The sequence below is a fragment of the Podarcis bocagei genome, assembly GCF_964188305.1.
Source record: "Podarcis bocagei genome assembly, chromosome: 2".
Taxonomy (NCBI): domain Eukaryota; kingdom Metazoa; phylum Chordata; class Lepidosauria; order Squamata; family Lacertidae; genus Podarcis; species Podarcis bocagei.
This window is the reverse complement of record NC_138126.1, coordinates 103,635,701-103,658,424: the sequence shown is the minus strand read 5'-3', so window position 1 is coordinate 103,658,424 and position 22,724 is coordinate 103,635,701. Positions and strand designations below refer to the sequence as shown.

Genomic DNA, 22,724 nt, shown 5'->3' with positions numbered 1-22,724 from the left:
GTTCTGTTCACTTAATTTAGTCACCCACCCACTCACACATACACACACTGTCAGCCCTGACAAACAAGAAGCTGGTGCATATATTCCAAGCCTAGTTATAAAATCACAAACTAAGGATATTTTTAAATCTTTGCTCTTGGAGCTGCTAGATAATCTTTGTAATAAATAGGTCTCAAACTTTTTCCATTGCCAGAGGGAAATTCAACTTCTGAATACAGTTTCAGTTTATTAAAAGAGGGACAAAATCCCTATAATGTCTCCAAAAGAAAAGTTGCCCAGCCATTCATCATTTACATTAATACGTAGGTCTTCAGCACAATCCTGTGGTCTGCTGTGCACCATTCGTTCACATGCTAGATTAACAACACCTTGTCCCCACTGCAGACCTGAGAATTACCTTTCTGGTCAGTGCTTGGGTTAACTACCACCAATGGAATCAGATTCAAAAGTTCTTTGGGAAAATTCTGGAGCGGTACAGCTTTTCAACTGTTGCCACAGAGCACCAAGGATGTAAAGAAGGGTTACAGTAATCTTTATCACCTTGCTCCACATGTTTCAAGACATCAGAACAACCCTTTGCATAAAGCACTTCCTAGGCGCTACAGATTCTGGGGTGGAGAACTGAATCAGTCTAGTAATGACAGATACCAGAATGTGGAAAATTAACCTGACCTATATTCAGAAAGACATACTGCCAGCAATGTAGTCTTTGTAAGGGCTATGCCCTAAGAAGTATCCTAAAAATACTCTTATAAAATAAAAACAATTGAACTAGGGAGAATTGGGAATGTTCTAGGATCAGAGTTAGATCAGTGAGAACATCCATAGTGTCATTCAAAGGCAAAACTGGTAGGAACAAGGAAGGGAGATTGCTAAAGCTAGAGAGATATTTAAACCTATTAGTCAGGGCTGGCCCAAGACATTTTGGAACCTGCCACCTCACCTTGCCTCATGGGTGGGCCAGTCCTGCTATTAGTGAATTTATATAGAATCATTCAGTTAAAATATTTTGGATAATGAGGAGTTAAAATGAAATTGGAGGTGGGTGAAATCATCAACCAAAAGCGGGGGGGGGGGGACTAATTTCATACAAATTTAATGAGCATATGCTGCAAAGTACTTCACACCAGATTCTGAATTATGTAAACTGTGTGCCATCCAGCCTACAATTTTGCCTTTGGCTACACGACCTCATTTGCAGTTTGTCACAAATACATAAACAACACGAACTAGGCGAAAGCTCAGAGTCCAGGGGAAAAGGAAGCCAGGAAGTAACCATTACAACTAGAGTCAGGGATGATATCTGGCTCCCTGTCAATGACCCTGGGAAAGATCTATAGCAGGGAAGCTTTTGTTGACGGTTCCATGCTAAAACTGCCAAAATATGGAAGGAGGAGCTAATGTTTTTTGGAACAAGGCACTCTAACTCAATTCCAACTGGCTGCAGAGAAAATGCTGGTGTTCTCTAAAGCCAGAATACTGGAAATGAAACACTGGCATGTAAAAGCACAACTGTACCAAGCAGCTCCTGTGCTTCATTTCCCATGTGACTCCATTGCTCCAGGAGTACCTTTCATGACCCGTGGATGCCTTCTAAAGCATCTTCTCTTATTGCACTAGACTGTTTACAGATGGAGGGGCATACGGGAGCAAGAATTGTTTTCACACTTTTGTAAACAATTACACTGTTGCAATACGGGAAATAAATCAGCAAGTTCCCAATTCCTCAGATAAATCAGTGTCTCAATTCCTCAGACACACAATGGTTTTCAGAAAACGTAACCAAACTGCTGTGTACAGACAATTTACAACAGCACTGACAAAAATATGTTGATGAAAAAAAGAGCTTAATCTATTAAAATTAAGATATGCTATTTTATTCATTATTTCTGACATTTGGTTATTCTAGCATTTAGAGGGACAAGAGCAAGAGTCTATTTCCCCACATTAATGAGGCAACGGTGAATACACAAAATTTGTATCAATTTACCCAAAAAGCAAACTGGGTAAACCAAAATTTTATCTAAGAGTAAGCCCCACTTCAATGGAACTTCCAAGTATAAAGGATTTAAAAGACTACTAGCAGAAGGCTGCAAACATAGCATTTATATATAATGCACATGAATCTTTGCCTTGCTGTAGCGGACTGCTATGTTTATCATCTGGTCAATGAATACAATCCACAGTCCAGTGAAACAAACAGCAAATATATACAACAGATGCTAATGGATTATGACTGCATCCAAAAAATATTTATTAAAGGAACAAAGCAGACACGTGGCTTGGAATGGACTTCACCAAAACTGGCAAAAGCCAAAAATAAAGCTTCATCAACTGCCTCTGTTGACTAGTGGTTTATTTCTATGAAAGGAATAATAGGACTAGAGTCCACCTGGAAGCCCTGGCCTCTAAAATGCAGGAGATGTTGCCACAGTTTATCTCAAGGAACACAGAAATGCTTAAATGTAAATTGGTGTGTGTACAATATTCTGCATTTCAAGGACGTGCTACACCTCAATCTATCCATCCACTTTTAAGGGAGACTGGAAAGACATAAAACACAATGCAATCAGATACCTAACTGGAGGGCTGAGATCAGAATGAAACAAACTACGCATATTGAGACAAAATGTAAAATATATTGTAATGCTACAAATTACAATCTAGTAGAATATATTGTACTACAATATATTGTAATCTTGGATAAAGGCGTCAAAATGGATGTCAGGGAAGACAGGAAACTGCCTTATATTAAGACTACTGGTTCCATCTTTGTCCGTATTTTCTACACAGAATGACATTGGTACTCGGGGGTTACAGTCAGGCTTCCTTCCCAGTTCTACCTGGAGATGGCTAGGATTGAACCAGGGGTATGTGCTCTTAGACGCCACTGAATGCTCAAGACAATTCTATATTTTATGTTAGTGCTCAAGTACAACCATACATACCTGCTTTTAGCTGGCCTAAAAACAAGCGATGCCTCTTACGCACGGGGCTTCATTAGTTACTGCCATGCATTTACAAGGCTGAACCCCATTCAAATAGGAGCTGGAGCTGCATCCTGGCTTAAATTATTATATTGTACAGCATAACTAGAAAAATACTGAATTGTCATCTCATTGATCCACCTGCTTTGAATCTGTCAGTCCTGACTGATGATTTCATATAACCAAAAGTCTTCAACCTTGTTTGCTAATAATTTTGTTGACTCTTATGAGAAAATTGCTAAATGGACATTGAAAGTTTTCATAAATTAAAACCAATCTACTTCCTATTATTATTATTTTATCTTTGGCAATCTTCTCTTTCGATAGTAATTTACTCCCATTAAATTTAAACTAGACTATCTTCCTCTTCTTGCAAATTGTTCCTCAAATCAATCTTCTGTAGACAGAGCTGCATAATCCTCCATATTAAACATACCTGAACACAAAAACAGTGCAATACCAAAAGTAGTTTCATAAAACACTTCAGCGCTTTGCTTGACCTCTAGATGTCATACTGCTAATGAAAAAAGTAAGCTATGCTCTCTACTACAATTAATACCCTGAAGCCACATGGGTCCTCTCTACCTTATTTAAAATTATGTCGCTATGACCTTTCAGTGTTCTTTAGATCAAACAAAAATTTCAGGTAAATACAGTGAGCCATGTGAAATACCAAAACAAAGGGACCTCTCAAAATATAGTAAGGTCAAGCACAGTCCAGTAATACGTGGGCTTCTTTGATGGTAGTGTAGTCACATAGCTTTAGGCCTTTACTTACAATTGCATTTCCATTGCTCAGACATAAAAGTAGCTAGTTCTGAGGAACAGACTTCAGCCTATTTGTACATTTCCTACTTCTAAAGGCATTTGCACAGGAATGAGGATACAGTGGTACCTCGGTTTTCGAACAGCTTAGTTCCCGAACAACTTGGAACTCGAACGCTGCAAACCCAGAAGTCAATGTTCCGGTTTGTGAACTTTGCTTTGGAAGCCGAACATGCTCCTAAGCTTCCATTTTCACCGTTGCGCTGCTAATTCCCCCCCCCCCAATTATAATCAAAGCCTTCCATTTCTGATTGCAGTGTTCTGAGCTGATATTTGGTGCTTTTGTTTTTGCTATTTTTTGTGTTTTTGTTTGTGTGGCTTTTCCGTTTTTGTGACTGTGACTTGTTCTTCGTTTTATGATTGATTGATTGATTGATTGATTGTGTGACTGTGGAAATGGGTAAAAGCCCCCCATCCAAACAATGACTATCATCAGTGCAGGTAAGGAAAAAAAGTAATTTTAATTTTTATCATCTACAATACTGTCTTATTTATTTTATAGTACAGTACATTGATTATTGCTTTCATTTTATGGATCAATGGTCTCGTTAGATAGTAAAATTCATGTTAATTTGCTGTTTTGGGGGTTGTTTTTAAAAGTCTGGAATGGATTAATCCGTTTTGCATTACTTTCTATGGGAAAGTGTGCCTTGGTTTTGGAACGCTTTGGTTTTGGAACAGACTTCCAGAACAGATTAAGTTTCAAAACCAAGGTACCACTGTATACAACTTCTCAACCAAGATTATCAGATATTAGTGCCCCTTCGTGGCAACTAGTATTCCTAAATAGTCTCTCATATGTGTGTGTGTGTGTGTGTGTGTGTGTGTGTGTGTGTCGCATTGAAGAATTTCTCATGCTTGATTGCAGAAATCTAATTTGTTTGAACTTTCTAAGCCTCTATACTTGCTTCCCAATAAACAATAATAATTTGAGCCTTGTAAGAAATGGCTTACTTAACTGCATGATTCTGCAGATGAAACAGGTTGAAGCATTTTTCACCCTTGCAGCACAAGAATTTATATAGCTGTGCAACATGAAAAAATATTTAATTTTTAGAAAACGTGTAAGTAGTTACAAACTAAAGAGGCATCCCATTCAAGCATGGAGCAGAGTTGGTTTTGGAAACTGTCAACATTGTTTCTCAGATTCCCTCCAAAATTACTTCCTAAAATCTTTGCACTTACCCAAGCAGATATTTCAACTAATGTGTTTACTGAACAAATCCTATAAGCAAGATTGCATTAAACACTGAAGCCTCATTACTCCACATCTTATTGGATAATTATTCCAACGAAGCTCATACGCTCAGTAGCAATTTTCCAATAATCAATACTTGTCATGAATTCATGATAAACTATTTCTAAGCTCTGACCCTAGCCTGGTTATTTCAGTGCCCTGGCATGTGGTTCTCTTCAGCCTCATAGACCATTTAAGCAAGTGTCTGGGGGTGGTGGGGGTGGGGGGAATCACAACCAAAGTAGGTCTATTAGTATTTACAGCAAAGGTCTAGGAGATTCAATCATTCTCCTATTGTTTTATTGCAGATAGCCCAGCAACCTCTCTTTATTACTGCAGGAAAAACTCAAACGCTGGCTGAATGCAATCAAGTAGTACGTGTTCAGCTTTGCAATGTTTCAAAGGGCAGTGATTTACCGCTACGAACCAAGTATCTTGCACACAAAACATCTGAGCTCGGTAATTGCCTCATGTTTTGTACAAACTATACAAGGCAGCATGAGGTCTGCCCACACGCAGAGTACCTGCTGCTACCCGAAGCCAACTCCCCTCCCCAACCCACCCTCTTCCCCCAATTCCATGGGCTCTGTCATTAAACAGCAGAGAGACTCGCTTGTTTTCGTTGTGCCCTGAGGTTTTACTATACCTTAGGTTCCACATGCTGTGTTAAAGCCTCATGTCAGCCAGCCAATAGGCTGTGTTCCACGGGATTCATTATTCTTGTTACTGCTGAAAAGAGAAGGGCTCTGGAATGGCACGTAGCATGGATACGAGAAACTGCATGACTCATCAGTATACGCAGTAATGTGGTATCATTGCAATTTTACTCGTAAAATCCATTGTGGCCTTTCATGCTCTCATAGATGTTACCACTAAGGAAATCAACAATCTTACAACAAAGGTATTTACAGAAATTACGTTTCCTAGCTATATATTTGTCCAAATATGCCAGCAGAAATTGCCAGGTCTGCTGTATCTGGACAGAAATAATTTGAGTGGAAGTGAGAAGGTATCAACCCTTTCCTTTTATCTTCAGTACTTCCATTATACCCAACAAGAGTGTTTCAAAACTGAAGAAACCAACATTTTATTATGGTTTATCTTCTTATGCAAAAAAGTATGTCACTAATACATGGTTATGCAATCAAGCTTGTATTTAAACCGAATCTCCCCTTGAATTCACATTGTTGTTTTAAAAAAGTCACTGGTTTGCTTGTTTTTAACCTAGTGGCTTATTCAGTTCTGCTTTCCTTTTTTATCACTATAACACAATCTCACACATGTCTACTCAAAAGTATGCCCCACCGAGTTCAGTGGGGTGCACTTCCAGGGAAGTATGTATGAGACTGCAGCCTCGAGCAACTTTCCAAACGCATCAAAACAGAAACTAATAATCTAGTGGCTCGTCTTGTTCTTTTATTTCCTACTTTCTTTCTTTGGGGGGGGAGGCCATCAGAAAATGATAACAACTGTGAAAAGTGGTTAGTTTTTATGTTTAAAATACAGATAAATAAAAAATAACCCTCAAAAAATTAAAGAATCCAAAACTGAGCCATAACTGAACAATTTCAAAACAATTACAGTAAACAAGTTATCATGCTGAAAGAAGGAAATGCCAGTATGAAGAATTAACTAGGACTTAACTAAAACAGGGTACCTTTTGCAAAACATTTCAGTAGCAGCAAAAGGCATCAAACCTGTGATTGGGGGTGGCGGGGTGCTACAAAGGGAATGCGATGCTGATTCAAGAAGCATTGCTCTTGCTCTCAATTGGCCTTGCGTTACCTACCACGTAGGCAAACCTGAATGTACGGCGCCTCCTATATCCTCACCACATGATCCCATAAACTATTATTTGTAGGAGCTGACTGACCTGGTTTAAAATAAAAGGCTGCTAAAATAGCAAATTGGGGGAATATTTTTGTCCTCCCTAAAGGCACTACGGTGGTACCTCGGGTTACAGATGTTTCAGGTTACTACGCTTCAGATTACAGACTCCGCTAACCCAGAAATAGTACTTCGGGTTAAGAACTTTGCTTCAGGATGAGAACAGAGTGTCTTCAAAGCCCATATGACACCTTTGGTAAAGGCTGTTCTCCAATTGTAGTGCTAGCAGGCAAGTGTTTCCCATTTGTGGGTGTTTATACTACATTTTTTTAGATTTACCTTGAGACAGTCTTTAAACCTCTTTTGTTGACCACCAACATTACGCTTTCCATTTTTAAGTTCGGAATACAGTAGTTGCTTTGGAAGATGATAATCAGGCATCCGCACAACATGACCAGTCCAACGAAGCTGATGTTGAAGAATCATTGCTTCAACACTGGTGATCTTTGCTTCTTCCACTACACTGGTATTAGTTCGCCTGTCTTCCCAAGTGATGTGTAATTTTTTTTAGAGAAACCATTGATGGAATTTTTCGAGGAGCTGTAGATGGTATTTACAGTGGTACCTCAGGTTACAGACACTTCAGGTTACAGATGCTTCAAGTTACAGACTCCGCTAACCCAGAAATAGTACCTCGGGTTAAGAGCTTTGCTTCAGGATGAGAACAGAAATTGCACGGTGGCGGTGGGGCAGCGGAGGGAGGCTCCATTAGCTAAAGTGGTACCTCATGTTAAGAACAGTTTCAAGTTAAGAATGGACCTCCGGAACGAATTAAGTTCTTAACCCAAGGTACCACTGTATAAGTGGTCCATGTTTCACAAGCATACAGTAAGGTTGGTAGTACAATAGCTTTGTAAACAAGCATTTTGGTTTCCCTGCAAATGTCCCGGTCCTCAAACATTCATAATCTGGGGAAACTATATAAACAAGTTCCTACTTTCCTTCCCAGATCTAGGCTAGAAAGGGCATGGTAAGGACAGGGTGCTCATCCCTGTTGTGTTGAGATTCTCTGAAGTCAATGCATGGTCAAAGAGAACCATCATTCCTCAACAGGCTGCGGTCAAAGTACTGTAAAACTGAGTTTATCAACCCTGCTACACAAGATCCTTTTCAACCAGAGAAGCCAAGTTATATGCAAAGCTAATGCCCGTAGCTCTCTCTCCTGACTTTAGCACGCTTCTGAAGCAATTCACATCCCACGCTTTAATATTCATACCATCACAAGGATATTAAATCCATATTTAAATCTGTTCTGATAACTAATCATCTTCAACGAAGATTTTATTCTGAACTGCTCAGAAAGAGATGCTGCCTCTCTCTACTCTGAGCTCATGTTACCAAAGAAAACGTTTGCTGTGGCAATTTATTATCCTTATTGATTTTATAAATTATACGGGAACAAATAAATTAATGATGAAACAGCCACCTGTCTCTGTGTAACCAATTTCACTTGAAAGTAGAATGACTAGGAATAAATTTACCTAAAGGTATTGCTATAGCCAGGACAAGCTAGTTCTCATCTGAGCTCCCTGCTTGGGAAAGGAAAAGAATACTAAGATGGTTTTCAAAATTCTGGAGCATACCCTACAGCTGTCCAGTGATCAAGATTTCAGGCAGAGAAGATTGCTATCTGTATTTGCACATGTGACAATAATACTGTAAGTTCAACAGAACAGAAACACAGGAGTTCTCTTGACAATCAACAATGCATGTGAAATCCAAAACACAGTTACTGATCAGAATACTGAAGGTGAAAAATGGAGGAATAAAAAAGAGCCTTGGAGTTTGAAAGGTTTGTGAGATTATAGATAAGATTTCCCCCCTTTTTATTATTGTATATTTTTCTTGTAGTTATTTTTTTTAATACTTTCTTGTTACATTTGTTTCATAAAGATTTTTAAAAGAAAAGAAAAATAGTCTACCAAATCTTATGCAACCGGCAGAAAAACACACAAAGCACGCGGAAACCTCAGGCTGTAGAATATGCACACGCAGAATTAGGTTCAACAGTAAAATGGCTTTAAACCTAAGCCAAGGGTTCAGAAGCAACATCAAACCATAGTTTGGTATTGTATTCCCAAACCTGGATTGAACCTACCTCTCACACAATCCTTTAGCCTTCCTCACACATGGAGATGCCCTATTCATTTTCCTGATTTGAGCAAACTATATTTAACAGTTTAATCCCATTTGGTCACAGGTTACAAACCATACTTTCATGGCTCAGACAAAAGAGCAAACTATGGTTTTCCTCAAACCAAGAAGTCATGAACTGCCACACACAAAAGAGAGGAAAGAAAAGAGCCAAAGACATACTCCAGTTTTGTGCACAACAGGGCAGTCCCAGATGGAACTCAGGTTACAAGGGTGTTCAAAGGATTGATGGTCCTTGTGACCATTGTGTACATCAGTTCTCATAGCTACTGTAGCCTTGTACCTGAACCACCACTATGTGTGATAAAGCACAGCACACATTCCATATACGGAAAGTATTGGGTCGTCTTAATTGTGCAAAGGAGTTTTTGCTCCAAGCTTGCAGGTACTTTCACCAGGACGTTCACTCACACACAACAGACACACACACCAGCATGGTGAGAGTAGCTTGAACCCATGCATGTACATTTAAAAACAATGAGCTCAGCCTGCAGGATTCAGAATTAAGTAACCTAAAGATTTTGAATTTAAGTCACCAATGTATCAAGAATCTTCAAAATGTACCAAAGCCAGAAAAATGATATAGACAGAGCATGTTAAGTCTGCTCACATCTTCCATCCCCAATATGTGGTCACAGTACAGTGGTACCTCGGGTTACATACACTTCAGGTTACAGACTCCGCTAACCCAGAAATATTAGCTCGGGTTAAGAACTTTGCTTCAGGATGAGATCAGAAATCGTGTGGTGGCAGCGCAGCAGCAACAGGAGGCCCCATTAACTAAAGTGGTGCTTCAGGTTAAGAATAGTTTCAGGTTAAGAACGGACCTCCGGAATGAATTAAGTATGTAACCAGAGGTACCACTGTACTTAAAGAGTGACTGTGCCCCCTGAATATTTATGAACAGAATTACTTGAAATGATTATTTTGTACAGAAACCGAATGTGCCAGCTTCAGACATATAATGTTTATGGAGCACAACAACCAAAAAATGGAACTGGGTGATAATCTTTCCATATGAGAAGACGTTTGTAAGTAGCAGATGCCCACACGGGTACAACAATTTTAAGCTCACTGAGCATGGTTTTGCTACCATAATTAAAACTTCCAAAGCCGTGGGGGCATTACACAAATTGCCACTTCCATGGAAAGAAGCTAGTGTAATCTCTGTTTCTGGCAATTACCGTACCATAAATCTAAAGTCTAACAGTCATAAACAGCATAGTTGAGCCAGTCAAGATTGCAGAAATTCACCAAAAAACTGATGGTGTAGAAAAGACCCCAACCTACACAGAAACTAACTACTGAATTCCAACTACTCAGAAAGTTATATCGATGGGAGCCATGTTGAATACAAATGGCAGTATAAAAATCTTGACTGAAAATTATTCCTGTTTCAAAGTACATTCACCCAACCAAAGCCTAATAGCTTTTGAGAACTTGCAAGGTTCTATCCACACGAATGGACAGACAAGTTATGAATATTGGCAAGTCATTAAGTTATATAAGGGATGTTCCATACTCCAAGCTGAAACCAGGGTTTTTTCATGTAGTACAAGTAGTACACACAATTGATTGGAAAAAGGAGGCATAGAACTCCTCTCTAACACAAAAATTCTACTTACCCTTGGTTGCCAGTTTTCATACTGTTTCTGCAGATTTGCACCAATAGTTTCCAAAGCTTTCTGTGGCCCCATTGACAGAGGATCTAAAACACATAAAAGAATCATGAGATTTTTGATCAGTTCCTCAAGAATATTCACATATTTTCTACTTCAGCCAAATGTGTATGGAGGGAAGGGTATTTGAATACAGATTATAGCCCACAACGTTACTTTGCACCAACCTTGCGCAATCTCCAAGGATGTAACGTAGCAAACCAGGCAATTTGCATAAATTCTGGATAAAAGGCCCTGGAGCATGAGACAGCTGCTTCCTTTAGGACACTGATAGAAAGGGAGCGTGGTGCAGAGACACTAACATGCTTAGCATTTCCACCAGTCTTGCCCTGTCCCAGCCAACTGAAGACTGCTACCTTAAAACAGAGGTAATCAACCCAGCAAGGTGCCATGGCACCCATGAAAGCTTACTTAAGTAAAAACAAGTATATAGCCCCCCTAGAAAGGAAGTTACGGGATAAAATGTGCAGGTACCTTCTAAGTGATTTCTGTGGAATAAGATTATGATGTGGCCATGTAGTATATTTTTCGTGGTACTGTTATTAGACAGCAACAACACGTACGTGTGTGTGTGTGTGTGTGTGTGTGTGTGTGTGAGAGAGAGAGAGAGAGAGAGAGAGAGAGAGAGAGAGAGAGAGAGATCTCCACAATCCAGACCAGCAGGTCATAGCTGTCTTCCCATGGTAAGCATAAAAGTTATCAAGGTGGCTGTCTCCCTAATTTTCATCAAGCTCAGCTCAAATAGAGGATTTTTCACAGATAAAAAGCTAATGCCCATCATCACACAGCAGTGCTCTCTGCTTAAAACGTCTGAAAAGCTGTATTTGAGGTTCTCTAACAATCAGGGTTTAGTGCAGTGAGATACAGGAAATTATATTTCAGCACTACAGCTTCAGAACATCAGGATTTTGATAGGCATGAGGATCACCAACAGAAGCGATTAGCATTTTTATTATAGTAGCTGATTTATTTATTTTCAAAATAAGAAAAGAACAGATAGGTAAATGGCAAATGCTTGTCCAAGACCAAATCAAAATATTCCAAAAGACACACAAAGAAAAAGTAATCCCTTCAGCTGCTCTGCTCATCTTTTATCAAAACAGAGGTTTCTGGAGAAGCATGTGGTCAGTTGTTATCAAGGCTAGTGCAGTTCAAACACAGAATTGAGTATCAGAGTAGAATTTAGTATTCTGAACATTTATGGATCCCACTTTTCAATAAAGGAACACTCACAAAAAGAAGTTCTCAACACAGTTATGGAGAAAAACTGCTGAAGCTGGGGAGGAAGTAATGATTTCCAGTAATAGCAATTCCTCAGAATTCTGCAATCAACTTGTTGCCCTCCAGATGCTGTTAACTCCCAACTTGCATCAGCCTCAGCCAGCACCATCAATTGCCAATGAGACAACAGATACAGTCATTTCCAGATGTTGCTAATGTAAGCCAAAGGGAATTCAGCTACTTGCATTCACTCATGTGTTGAGCCCTAGCTGTACCTATATTAAAGGAACAGGCTTCCCCATTTGGGGGAGAAGAATATTGCCCCACAACACTAAAAACCAACATGAAAAGTTCTCACCTATTTTTAAGCAGAAGATGGGTAAGCTAGCATTTTTGTCTCCTGACACTTAGAATACACAATTCAGACAAAAGCTTACATCTCCCCACTTAACTGCCTGTATCTTCCTCAGAAGGCCCTTCTCATTCTTTAAGAACCGAGCTAAAAGCATCCTTCCAATACAGTACCATGCTTTTGGCAAAGCTAGGGCTGAAAAACTGGGTCATTTCCAAATTACTCCCTGAAGCACCAAGATTAATTTGTAAAAAATGCATGCAAAGAAAGACTAATGAGTTACAGTGCAAGTCCACCCAGGGAAGAATCATGTCCTTGTGGAATGCCAAAGGAACATTTGCATGCTTAATGGAACCCACCTGACACTATGGACAAAAAGAATAACTCTAGTATCGACTGGTGAAGCAATAGCTCTAAGGTGAAAAGAACTAAGAATGGGTTAGACATATTCCCTATTCAATTTTTTTACAAAAAAAATACTATAAAGAATTATTGCTTTCTGAAGCCTCCTATTAGTCAATGCTTTTAAAGCTGGCTTTGGACTTGACACAAAGATAACACCCAAATCAGTAACCTACACAATCAACACAATGCTCAGCTGAGCCAATCTCATTCTTCATGAAAACATTTTTCATCCATAAATGTAGTAGCTTAATACAGTTTAATACTGTATCTCCCAATCACCAGCATGGTTTGTAAATTCATGGAGTGAACTCTGACCAGTCACTGTCTCTCAGTCTAAACTTACCTCACAGGACAGTTGTGACTCTCATCAAGAGGCAAATACTTTCAGGCATTTTGTCTAGATAAGCAAGTTGCACTATGGAACACTGTTTCTTGGGTTACACATTCAGAATCAAAATGTTGGAATAGCCTGCTCTATGCCCTTGTAGTAGACCTCCAAGGTGACCCAGAAGTGATTATCAAGCACATCTTCCAGTTGCTTAACTCTGATGTTTTCTCATGCATCCTTTCAGACCCACTAAAATGCCCAGGAAGGATCCAGCAAAAGCACCAATAGCAAAGAAAAGTAGTGGTAAGAGCTCACTTCAGACAAATGACTGAAAAGATTGGAGAAATAGAAAGCTGTGCCACTGGCAAAATCAAAAGGAAAATGAAGGGGATAATAATAATAAAAAAAAAAATAGACAGCTGTTGTGTAGTTCTTGCTATGGCTACTCAAAAGAGCAGCTGCTTAAGACGGGCCAGAACCTCCAAGGCTCCAATGGAACGGCTAGTTCTTGTTAGCCTCAGAACACGTGTTCTGGTTATATGGGATTCCTTTACCATCAATTTTATTGTACTGAAATAATAAATGCATTGTATCTGCTCTTACCCAGACATGAAATGCTATCTTCATCAAGTATAGGTAAAGGACCCCTGAATGGTTAAGTCCAGTCAAAGGTGACTATGGGGTTGTGGTGCTCATTTTGCTTTCAGGCCAAGGGAGGTGGCGTTTGTCTACAGACAGCTTTCCAGGTCATGTGGCCAGCATGACTAAACAGCTTCTGGTGCAACAGAACATTGTGACGGAAGGCAGAGTGCACGGAAATGCTGTTTTCCTTCCCGCCACAGTGGTACCTATTTATCTACTCACACTGGCTTGCTTTCAAACTGGTAGGTTGGTAGGAGCTGGGACACAGCAACAGCAGCTCACTCCGTCATGGCGATTTGAACCACCAACCTTCTGATTGGCAAGTCCAAGATGCTCAGTGGTTTAGACCACAGCGCCACCCGCATCTCTTTTACCTATACATCATTATTACTGGCTGGCATGGTTTCCAGACATAGTGGAGAAGTAACTGTCCTGGGATTGCTGTTTTCCCTTTTGCTAAAATTAACTCTTAATGATGCATTGTGGCATTTGGATCACATTTAGGGGGAAAGAACAGTCTTATTTTACAGTTAGTCCATTTCTAGGGACTGTAACAAACCATGTCACATTTCCTGCCTTGTTTTGATGCACTGCCTCCATTAGGCAGTGTATAAACAGAGAGATTTCAGTTGAATTACATTGCTTCTATTCAGTATTCAACTCATTTACACTACTGCTATAAACAGATCCCCCCCCCTTTGAATGCTACAGGGCATTCATCTTTCTTAATGACATTTTCTACACACTTATTGTGACATTTAATGCCAGGTCATAAAGCAAAACCAAAATAAGAGACAGGTGTCATTTTTCTAAGAGAAGATAGGAAATATTACAGGAACACTGTCTATTATCTGGAGTGAAAGCAGTACACCTAACAACCGTATCTTCTCAAAAATGAATGTACTAGTGCTTCAAAGCTCATTCAAGGCAAATTACAGAAGATATGCACACCTATTCTTCACTCAACCTTCAAAACATAACCGCATTTTGTTCACTCCAGTTTTAATCCCAGGGAGACAGATTTAAGGTACAGCAAAAGGAGAAGAGTGCAAAAACATTACTTAGTGGCTATTAAAATATCACTGTGTTTTTTAAAAAGTATAAACTGTGTGGGGCTCACATATATAAATATCACACACAGTGGTACCAGGTGACAAAACAGGGAATGCTCAATTCATACATTGTTTCACTGCAGGGATGCAAAGCCCCTTCCTTCTTTCTACCTCCCAGTTACTCAATATGTAGAAGAGTCTAGAACACAGAGTGCAGGGGGAAAGGCTGTATCACTTCTCACTATTCATCTTTCAGTGGCTTGCTGCGCTGCATGTGTGGGGAAGGAGATGCAAAGTGTTACTTCTTTCAACACTTCCATCTTCTTAGCAGTGCTATAGCAGGAAAACCTATGTATTTCTGTAGCTCTCTGCTGCTCTGGCCAGTAAGCAGCAGATTGGAGCAAAACAAGTTCAGGCTCTCCTGGACATTGGAAAAATCATGCCTGGGTTTTCCTGGTCCTCTGCTACTTACAAATCAGACTGAGCAAGCAAGTGGAAAGTACCCCAGTACGAAATGCAGACAAGAAATGATTATAAAAGTGTGATGTCTTCTCAGCTAGTTGGGAATGCCAGCATGCTGAGTCAAATGGAAAAGCACGACTCCTCACAATTATTTCCTATACTCAGTGCACTTATTTCTAAGAAATAAAATAAAATACACAGTTGTTGTAGCACCTCAAATACTAGCATTATACCACGGCTGTTATAATACAAGGAGAAATCATCCATACTTATCTTCACATAACTGAACATGCATGCAAACATAAGTCTTGGTTAACAGCTCTGCAGTAAATGCTGAAGTCACTTTGTAAAACCTTCTGTCTTCTTAGCAATTAAACCTGACGTTGCAGCTCTTTTATAGGGTAAGAAAATACCCAGACAATACCAATATGAATGCCTCTGGCTTTTTGTTCATTTCAGACAAGACCTTTCCACTGACTGCAATATTCCAAAATGTTGGAGCAATCCAACATTTCCTAGATTTTGTTTGTCCATTAGAATACATGCTCTTAAGAAAGCCATAGACCCACACAGAACAAGTTAATTATGCATACAAATCACGGGCACTGGGAAATACCTGATGTGTGTGGGGACAGACTGCATTCATACTGAATATGTGACATTATAAATGACATTAAATTGTCATTTAGACAACAGCAGTGCACAGAAAGTTTTATCTCTCCCTCTCTCCACCAAATTCAATTTATCAAAATTACTGTCAGAACCCATACTTTTGTGACATTTGAACTAAACTGAAGTTCTGGCAAGGAGCTGCTGCTTTAATGAAACATTTACATACACAAAGCACCCCTGTTCAATTACAATTAGGGTCTATTTGTCAACAAACAAGAATTAATGCCCAGTCTCAATTAAGATACCAGGAAAATGAGGTGGACTAACACAAAAAGAAACGGAAAGAATTATGGTTGTGCAATTTCTTCAACAGACATTTCAGTTTGAGAATTATTGCCCCCAGGGTCCAGTCACTCGGCCATGTCAATATGTCTTCTCAGCAGTCAAAAATCACAATGTAAAATTGTAAGAAAATAATTTGGCTTGGGGTTTTTGGTGACCTATATCTAACCTGCATTATGAAACCTCTTTCTAGTAAACAATGAAATGCAAAATGCATACTATTACACCCAAATCCTTGCAGATATCAAAACTTCACTACATTAACTCCAGTTATATCCAGGGACATACACAATAGAGGGACTATAATGTACAACTAATCACACACTATTCATAACAGGATATTCAAAGTGGCCCCGAAAATGTGTTGCGGCCCATGTGCCTCTGAAATCCTCTAGAATAGATCAACTATGAGCAGCATGTTTCTGGTTTCACACAAATAAAAGTGGCCATGCAGAGAAGTGTTCTTGGGATCTGCTCCACAATTCTCCCCTGCAAAGCTAGCCTGAGGCTGAATCGCTCTCAGACAGATAAGCCCTTTTACACTAGGGTTGAATTTCAGTGGCTTAAAATTAAGCTGCCAGGAGGAGGTAGTGTGGCATTTAGTAAATCAACCTGCTTTAATCTGCATTTTAACACAGGATTTGTGTTTAATGTGCTGTTACCTGCCTCCAGTCTCAAGACAGGGCTGGTTAAAAGATTAAACAAATAATATTCAAATGGACTCACCTATCCAGCACTCAAGACGGGCACATGGAGTTGTCTTCACCACATCAGGAGGGTCCACTCCGACATTTAGACACAACACTAAGGCAACACTAACCGTCTTCATCTGAAAAAAGGAAGAGAGATGATCAGTACATTGTTTTAGACAATCCTTTAGCCTTTTCAGACCAAACATACATTTAGGGACCAGTTTCTTACTGTTTTACCATATAATTGCATGGTGGTAGTGCTGCTGTTATGACCCACATCAGATCAGGCCACGATCACTAGTAGGTCCTGACCCAACAGTGCTGTAGCATACATGGCCTAAAAACTCATGTATATATCTACAAATACTAACAAGAGAAGATAAAGGCATCTTTACTGCAATTTTGTTTCATCATGTAGGATAGCCCTCTGAAAGAATATTAGCAGGTAATGTAATTGCTTAAGCTTCTAAAATGAAAGGTTTTGCCCATTAATCTCTGTTCTAAGCAACAACTGGTGGAGGGTATTTCTACTGCAATTCTTTAAGCAAGTTTAACGGCCTGCACAAACAATAAGTAGACATTTCGTTTGCTGTCACTGTAGGAAACTGAGTCCAACATTCAGCATGAAAATGTGTTCCCGTTCTCCAATGGGAAATTCCATCTGTGCAATGATTGCTGTGATTAATATGCAGACAAAAGCTTCTCAGTTCTGCTATAGCATCTATAAGAACCAAATTAATTTATTAGACAAGTTAGCAAAAAGTATGGATAACCTTCTGCACCATAACCCCAAACTCCCAAATGCACTCTCAAAGTGCTTGTGCTTGTATCTGTACCAAGTATTTAAAAACAGGCACTTGCCTGGTAACCTTTGTCAAGAAAAAACAATTTCCAGCTGTATAGGTAAGAAACCTTTTGTAAGTAGAAGAAAACTGCTTCTTTCAGGCCACTGATGTGCACAAACAACTAACATGGGTGGGTACACCAGCACAAATGTTTGCTTGGTTTGCTGATTTGTTTTGTGGACTTATTGGAAAAGCTGGTCCTACCATTCTGAAATGTACAAATTAGGGAAAAGGTGGCATAAAATATTTACAATAAATTTTAAAAATTTAATTGCAACAATTTTGCTGAAACGTATTTCTACATGGTTTTAGAGAAAAGTCAAATGTTGTTTGTGGCAAATTGCTGACTGACCCTATTTCTAATTATACTAAGGAACTATTAAATACAATGTTGCACCCTAAACACTCATGTATTGATCTCCAAATCTGTTTCTTGATTAGGGAAATCTGCCTCAGGTTATCTTTTGTTCAGAAAACACATCCTGGGGCTGCATATGTGTCTTAAATTCCTAAAGCTGCTGTTTCTAAAGCCCTTAGTGCAGTTCCACTGAAGACTGATTGCCAGTGGATCTCTGCCAAACTTCATGGATTAGGCAGAGTCCAACAGAAATGCTTTATTAAAAAGTAATGGAAACACATTATTCAAGATTTGCAAATCAATAATGCAACATAGCATGCCTTGCTTTAAGTGACCACTCAGGAAGCCAGATAAACAAAAAGAGCCTTAAATGTGTTTTGGATCTCTTAAAATAAAGCTCATATATTGCAGGTAGATCACAAGACACAGTTTCACCATACATGTTATCACTGAATAAAGGAATTTGATTCTAAGCATACTACATGGTTTGTGGTAAAGAATATCTGCGCAATATTCTTACTGCAAAACTGGGTAATTGCATGCTCTCCAAAATATTATACTTTAAGAACTCCCACACTGTACAGGGGCCAAACTATACCACTTCAATTTGTAGCTGTCTAATAATAGCTGTGGGACTTATTACAGTGGTGTATGAGAAGAGTTAATGATGCCCTTAGGCTCATGTTGTCTCAGTCCACTATTACAACAGCCTCTTCTCCCCACTCTTTCCTGTTCATTACACATCTTGGCTATTCCAGTCTCACAGGAGCATGCATATATATATATATATATATATATATATATATATATATATATATATGCAGGTTTTGGTGTCTTCGGGTGTCTTCCCGTGTAAGAGTTGGGGTGTCTAGGCGACGTTTCGACGAGGTCTCACTCGTCATCTTCAGGCTGGTGCTTTCGGCTTCTTGTTACTAGAACAGAGCAGGATCTCAGTGTTTGAGTTCCTATAAATACTGTTGAGGGGGTGTGGTGTATAGCCTCCAACGTTCTGGGCAGAGAGGGAGTTCCCAGGTTAGTGTGCCTTTTCTTCTTTTGTTCCTTAATTACTTGAGGGATATCTTGAGTGATTTCTTGAGTGATATTCTGAGTACCACTTAGGAGGGTCATTAGGTGTGGATTAGTTGCTAAAGCTTTCGTGTCTTGACCTCTTGAGCTTGTGAAGAGTTTTTCTGAGAAGATGGCTGTACTGCACTTAGTTGTGCTCTGGCTTGGCTTCGTGTATAGGGGCGAGCTGTGGTTTTGTGCCCTGTGCCAGCCAGATCTGTGTAGGGATTGCAGGGGGGTGCAGCATCCGGAGGTGCCACTATGGTTTGGCTACTGGATGGTGTCTGTACTTTATCTGTGGAGAGGGTCTGGGTTTGGGTCTGGTGTGGTTGATTGGAGATGGCGTTCTGTGTGTCTCTGGTTCTGGTGTCGGTTTTTGTGGGGAGGGCTAATTTCCAGATGTCTGGCAGGCGGGACGTGTCGTCACGCTTGTTCATGTTGTGAGGGTGTTTCTCTATCTCGATGGCTTCCATGATTATTCTCTTGTGGTGATGTTCCATGTTAAAGAGCAATTTGGAATCTGCAAAATTAATTTCGTGTCCTGTTTCTTTCATGTGTTGGTAAAGAGAGGAAGTTTTTTCTTCTTTTTTGACGGCATTCTTGTGTTCTGCGATACGTGCATTTATTCGTCTGTTTGTTTGTCCAATGTACGTGGCTGGGCAGACTTTGCAGGGTATTTCATAGACCCCTTGGTTTTCTAACTGGATTTTATCTTTTGGGTTTCTGAGGATATTGGCTATTTTTTGGTTGGTGCAAAAGGCTGTTTTGATATTGTGTTTATGGAGGATTTTGCTAATTTTATCTGTAGTGCCCTTGATATAAGGAAGGAGGGCCATGCCATTGTTTTCTTCTGTGTCTTGGTTTTTGGGGGGTGTTTCTTTTTGGATTAGCTTCGTAACCCTGTTTTGTTGGTATCCGTTGGCGATTAACACATTTGACACACATTAACACACGAAATTAATTTTGCAGATTCCAAATTGCTCTTTAACATGGAACATCACCACAAGAGAATAATCCTGTACCCTAGAAAATCTACGAAAGCAAATATATATATATATATATATATATATATATATATATATATATATATATATATATATATATATATAAAAACTGGGACATTGACAAGAAAACTATGGCCAAAGAATTGCACAGGGACTTTGGCCTAATCCAATATATGCAGACAAAAAGCAGAAGAAGATGTTACATGATGAATCTTTTGTAAGAAGCATGAACAAAGACAAATAATACAAGTTCAGTGCTGATACAGCCTGAAATTCCACAAACCAGACATTTCACCTTCTTTTAAACACAGCCTCTGAGCAAGAAACCTCAAGCTACTGAAGATAAAGTACCTGACTCAGTAACAGTCTCAGAGTTGAATTACAGAACTCCAAAGCAATAAAGTGTAACAAAAAAAGCTGAAAAGGAATAAAGCATTTCATAATTTCATAATAAAAACCCAACAAGAAAGGTGTGATTAAATGATGCCGCCAAGGACCAAAGGCAAGTACCGTAACAGTTTCTGCAGGGAAGGTCTACTGCGGTCAGTCTAGATATGATGTAACACATGCAATAAAACAGTAACATTACAGCCCGAGGAACAAGACCATTATAAAATACAGAATACAAAAAAGTGGATATTTTACTAATTTTAGAACACCAAGGAAGTTCAATTGTCAACCCTATCTCCTTAGATTTTTCCAGTGTGATAAAACTTTGCTGAATAAACTACCGCCATAAGAATACAAGATGAAGCCAAAGGTCCATCTAGTCCAGACATAGGAAAACTTGGCCCTCCAGATGTTTTGGGACTACAACTCCCATCATCCCTACCTAACAGGGCCAGTGGTCAGGGATGATGGGAATTGTAGTCTCAAAATATCTGGAGGGCCGAGTTTGCCTATGCCTGATCTAGTCCTATGCTTTCACAGTGGCCACATGGGAAGCTCAAAAAGAGGACCCAAGAGCAAACAGGATGAGTGTGAACCTCAGCAACTGGTAATCAGAGGCATGCTACCTCTGACACCAGAGGTAGAATGTCGCCATTGTGGCTAATAGACATGGGCAACCTTATCGTCCATGAATTGGTCTAGTCCTCTTTCAAGGCAATCTGCACCTCTTGTGAAAACAAATTATATTTTAACCACAAGCTGTGTAAAGAAATACTTTATTTTGTCTGTCCTGAATTTTCCAACATTCAGCTTCACTGGACATCCCCAAGTACTGCTGTTAGAAGAGAGGAAACAAAACTTTATATTACTGACTTTCCCCATGCCATGTATAATCTTATACACCTTTATCGTGTCACCCCTTACTTGCATTTTCACTAAACGGAAAAGCTCCAAATGTTGTACAGGCAGCAAACGTTTTACACGGGGGTTCCATCCCCGGCCGCCGCAAGCAGCAATGGAGCATGCATAAGCACATTAAACCCCATTACCGCCCCCTATCTACCCTGTTCCGGGTCCAAAAAGACCTGCGCATGGGTGATCACGTCAATTCAATGTGCCTAAAATGGTCACTGCCTGTAACCTTCCCTTGAAAGGGATTTGCGCCACACCCCTTGATTCTTCTTACTGTGCTTTTCAGAACCTTTTCCAGCTCTAGAACTGTACACAATGTTCCAAGTGCAGTCTTACCATAGATTTGTATAACTCCATTTGTTCAAACATGTGACCCAAAAGCAGAATCAGATATGAGCATTTGCATCCATTCATAAAACATACATGGAAGTACAACAGGTTGCATGGATACCATGGTAGTTCCTTTCTCTTTGGAAAAAGAATGCATTAAATTATAAAGTTTATTCTGTTTGCACTGTGATAAGATATTAAATATAGAGAACATTTATTGGATGCTATCCTTTGCCTCTATATATTTGTACTACGGGCATTAAGTGTTTTAATTATGAAGATGAAAAGCTATTAAAATGGGCTTTATTATATAATAAAGCAAGATTTGTAGTGTCGAGTCAAGAACTGCCAGTTGGCTTCACATCTCTGTCTTGCCTAGGGCTGCTAATTCAATGGCAACAGAAGAAAGTTTGGATCAAATACATGCATTCTGATATATCCAGGGCAAGGAGCGGGAGGAAAAAAATCAAAGATCAATCATTAATAACACTCTAAAGTTGCACAAAACATATTTCTGGGATGGTATCATTCCTTGATTGTTGTTTACCACAATTCCTTATTTTAAAGTTGCATATATAAGGGACCTCCTCTCACAAATATTTACATAAATAGTACTCAGCATTCCCATGCCTTTCTAGAGGAAAGCCACCTGGATCTCCACATCCCTGGGGTGCTCATTAAGATTCAGAGCAGGAAAAAAACTTTCAGCAAAGCTGAAGCCATACAAATGTATAATTTATAGAGAAAGCTAGAAACTGGAGCACACAGCAGAGAGACTGTATGAAGAAAGAATTGGAGGGTGGGACCAAACAGGGAGAATCCCATGTATTTTTAGAGTAAAAACCCTGCAGTCTCTACTATCGCCTCCCTCTCCCTCCATCCAAAAAGCTTCCTGCAAAACACGTCAGCACAGGGGCTACATCCCAAGGCAAATTGTTGATCA

The 22,724-nt window shown here is 39.5% G+C and overlaps 1 protein-coding gene across 2 annotated transcripts in view; it reads right to left on the bottom strand.

The window, feature by feature from the left end:
* RPTOR (regulatory associated protein of MTOR complex 1) overlaps positions 1–22,724 on the bottom strand; it is a 325,607-nt gene that overhangs the window by 278,631 nt on the left and 24,252 nt on the right. For both annotated transcript variants that reach the window (XM_081180842.1, XM_081180843.1), the window contains exons 2-3: positions 16,912–17,014; positions 10,716–10,798 (exon numbers count right to left, since the gene is read on the bottom strand). In XM_081180842.1, the coding sequence (XP_081036968.1) occupies positions 10,716–10,798; positions 16,912–17,014 (186 nt within the window). The remainder of the gene's footprint in view (positions 1–10,715; positions 10,799–16,911; positions 17,015–22,724) is intronic.